This window comes from Microtus ochrogaster, chromosome 8 (genome assembly GCF_000317375.1).
Source record: "Microtus ochrogaster isolate Prairie Vole_2 chromosome 8, MicOch1.0, whole genome shotgun sequence".
Taxonomy (NCBI): Eukaryota; Metazoa; Chordata; class Mammalia; order Rodentia; family Cricetidae; genus Microtus; species Microtus ochrogaster.
In genome coordinates, this window is record NC_022015.1 from 52,370,149 (window position 1) to 52,373,121 (window position 2,973).

The 2,973-nt window shown below is 47.3% G+C and overlaps 1 protein-coding gene across 28 annotated transcripts in view; it reads left to right on the forward strand.

Moving 5' to 3' along the window:
- The window catches only part of Trpm3 (transient receptor potential cation channel subfamily M member 3), an 805,264-nt gene that overhangs the window by 703,138 nt on the left and 99,153 nt on the right, over positions 1 to 2,973 (forward strand). For all 28 annotated transcript variants that reach the window (XM_026781590.1, XM_026781580.1, XM_026781582.1 and 25 more), the window contains one exon: positions 1,790 to 1,890. In XM_026781590.1, the coding sequence (XP_026637391.1) occupies positions 1,790 to 1,890 (101 nt within the window). The remainder of the gene's footprint in view (positions 1 to 1,789; positions 1,891 to 2,973) is intronic.

A 2,973-nucleotide genomic window follows, 5' to 3' on the forward strand; every position in this document is an offset into this window, starting at 1 on the left:
CTCTAGTCCTCCCCATCATCATCTTCCTCTAGTCCTCCCCATCATCATCTTCTCTAGTCCTCTCCATCATCTTCTCTAGTCCTCTCCATCATCTTCTCTAGTCCTCTCCATCATCATCCTCTAGTCCTCCCCATCATCATCTTCCTCTAGTCCTCCCCATCATCTCTAGTCCTCCCCATCATCATCTTCCTCTAGTCCTCCCCATCATCTTTCTCTAGTTCTCTCTATCTTCCTTAGTTCCTATTTGAGACAGTGGCTCACTAAACCTGGAGCATCAATTTGGCTAGATTGGCTGCCAGCAAGCTGCAGGGATCCTCCTGTCTCTGTCACCTCACTACTCCAGGACTGGATTACAGGCACAAGCTATACCATGCCTAGCTTTTATGTTTTTTTCTGGGCATGGAGATCAGGTCCCCGTACTTACTTAGCAAGCACTTCACATCTCCTTAGTTCTGTTTGCCTAAGTTTTAGCATCACTATTGCAGAGTCCAGAAGAAAAAGGCATGGGGTAGACATAAAAAGAGGCATGCGGGCCAGCAGGTCTCTGTCCCTGCTGCACATTCGAAACACCTGAGGGCTTAAGACACTTTTTTCAAGCAATGTCTCTAAATTGGTATGGGTACTGGCATAGTGATAATGTAAAGATCTCCTGGTAATTCTGACAAGTGGCAACAGGTGAGAGTCACATACATTCATAGTATGGTGGGCAGGAAGTGGAACCTTCTGTTGATGCTAACCTTGCCAGCTGGGCAGAATTCCCAGTGACTGGCTCTGACTAGAATCTCACTGCACCATAATGGATGCTTCTGTTATTCCGTGTTAAGAGCTGGGTGACCTTCCCCTGACATCACTCTAGCATGACTAGACTTGAGCATCATCACAGGTCCAACACAGAGAGCAAGAGCCAATGTCCAGTATTCCTTGGGACATTCCTTATCACAACATGGAAAAAGCCCTAAAAGTTTGCAAAGCTTTCAAATTCTCTGACTCAGAGGGGACTGCTTCCCCTCCTAATAATAAACTCAGTAGAGTAAAAATGAACCAGTATGCACTGAGGCCTCTTCCTCCACACAAGGATGTCAATAAGGTGTAAGGGGGGGGGGGGGACTGTTGGCATGTGAATTCACTCTTAGGATCACATTTCAGCCTCACAGCATCTCCTTTGAATAAAATAGGATAATTCTTATTTCTCCCATTTCAAATATGACAGAAGAGTAACTTATAGAGGTCCCAGCCCCAAGATGGATGACAGAGGATGCAAGATATTCCTACTGACTTCTAGGCTGCACCTGTGCTCAGATACAAAAACAGTTGCTGGGGTGTGTGTGTGTGTGGATTGCATGCTTTATCCAGACTGCCTGTCACAGCAGAGCCTTCGGTAGAGACACAAATGTCATCTCTGCTTCTAGCCACACTTGACTGTTGGGGAGTGAAATGTAACGAGGGCCAGGCACACACCTACTATCCCAGCACTCAGGAAGCCAAGCTGGGAATATCCATGAGCTTAAGGCCAGGCTGATCTACATATTGAGACCCTGTCTTAAGTAGACAGACAGACAGATGGTGAATAAATGAATGAATGAATGAATGAATGAATGAAATAATGAAATTTTTCTACAGTACACAGGAAAGCCCTGTGACAAAGAAGGATCCTCCCCCAAAATATCAATGGAGTCACACAGCTCCTTAGCTTGCCCTTGGGATCCATGGAGGAGTGGCTGAGAGACTCTTCTTGGCATGACTAACCACTGTTTCTCTCTCCCTCCTTTTTTTCTCCCACTTTGCACAGGAGCCAATGCATCTGCCCCAGACCAACTGAGCTTGGCTTTAGCCTGGAACAGAGTTGACATCGCTCGCAGCCAGATCTTTATTTACGGGCAACAGTGGCCGGTAGAGTATACATCGTTACCCCTGAAAAGCCCACCTGCTTGGCAATGGTATTTAAGGAACCTCTGAAAGAGGCTCAGAAAATTGGGGCGGATGTGGGGGGGAGGAGCGATCACCCTTTGCTTAGAGCTGCACGGGGCTTGGGCGCCCTTCTCGTGTTTGGGGACACGCTGCCACCTAGTGGAAAATATAAGTAGGCGCACCGCCAACCTTTCCCAGGCTCTTCTCAGCAATTTTCAGATGCAAATCCTATTTTTATTCTATCTTTAAAGATACAGATAAGACAGCGTTAACATAAAGGCAGGAGAGGATTCGTATGTTACTGGTTATCTTTCAGGAGAGCAGAAGGAGGAAGCTGCTGCCTCCAAATGTCGGCACTCATGCTGGTTTGCTTCTGGGCCAGGCCTCTGTGTGTAGGTACCATCTGGTCCTGGTGGCTGAACACAGGTCTGCCCTATACCCGGCACAAGTGAACCAAAGCTTTATATAACTGTCCATGGCTTTTTTTTTCTGTTGCTTGGCTGCCAAAAGTAAGAATTTGGGAAATGGGATGTACGCACCCACCCACGGGTGCCAGCCCAGCAGCCGCGTGGAAGTAAGGCTTCCCAAACCTTCCACCCCCAGAAGCTCTGGCCATAGCTGAGCACCTGTCTTCACGGTGTTCAGGGACTGATAGTCGGGCGCATATTTGTCAAGGAATCTGGACGTTGACAAAATAAATAAATAAATGAAAACTGCAAAACGAATACAAATCCCAGTCAGTGCTCCATCTAGAAAATACATTGTTTTAGTTAAGAGGCCCTGGTTTGTCTCTGGAGTGTCCATTTCTACCCAGAGATTCCATGCCTATTGGACCCTAGGCTCTGTTTACCTGGATTCCTATCCTTAAGTCAGCCAGGGCCCTCATTCAGAGCCTACGGAAGAAGAAAATGAAGGGAGGGGAGGAGGGTCTAGCATTGCCTGCATAGGCATTTCAGAAGCCAGAGAATCTGTCAGGAGGAAAATCTGGGGTCCTGAAGCTCCAGAGTAAGAGATTTAGGGGAGAAAGTAGCTTCTAGATCTGTAAATCCAAGAGTGGCGTGGGCT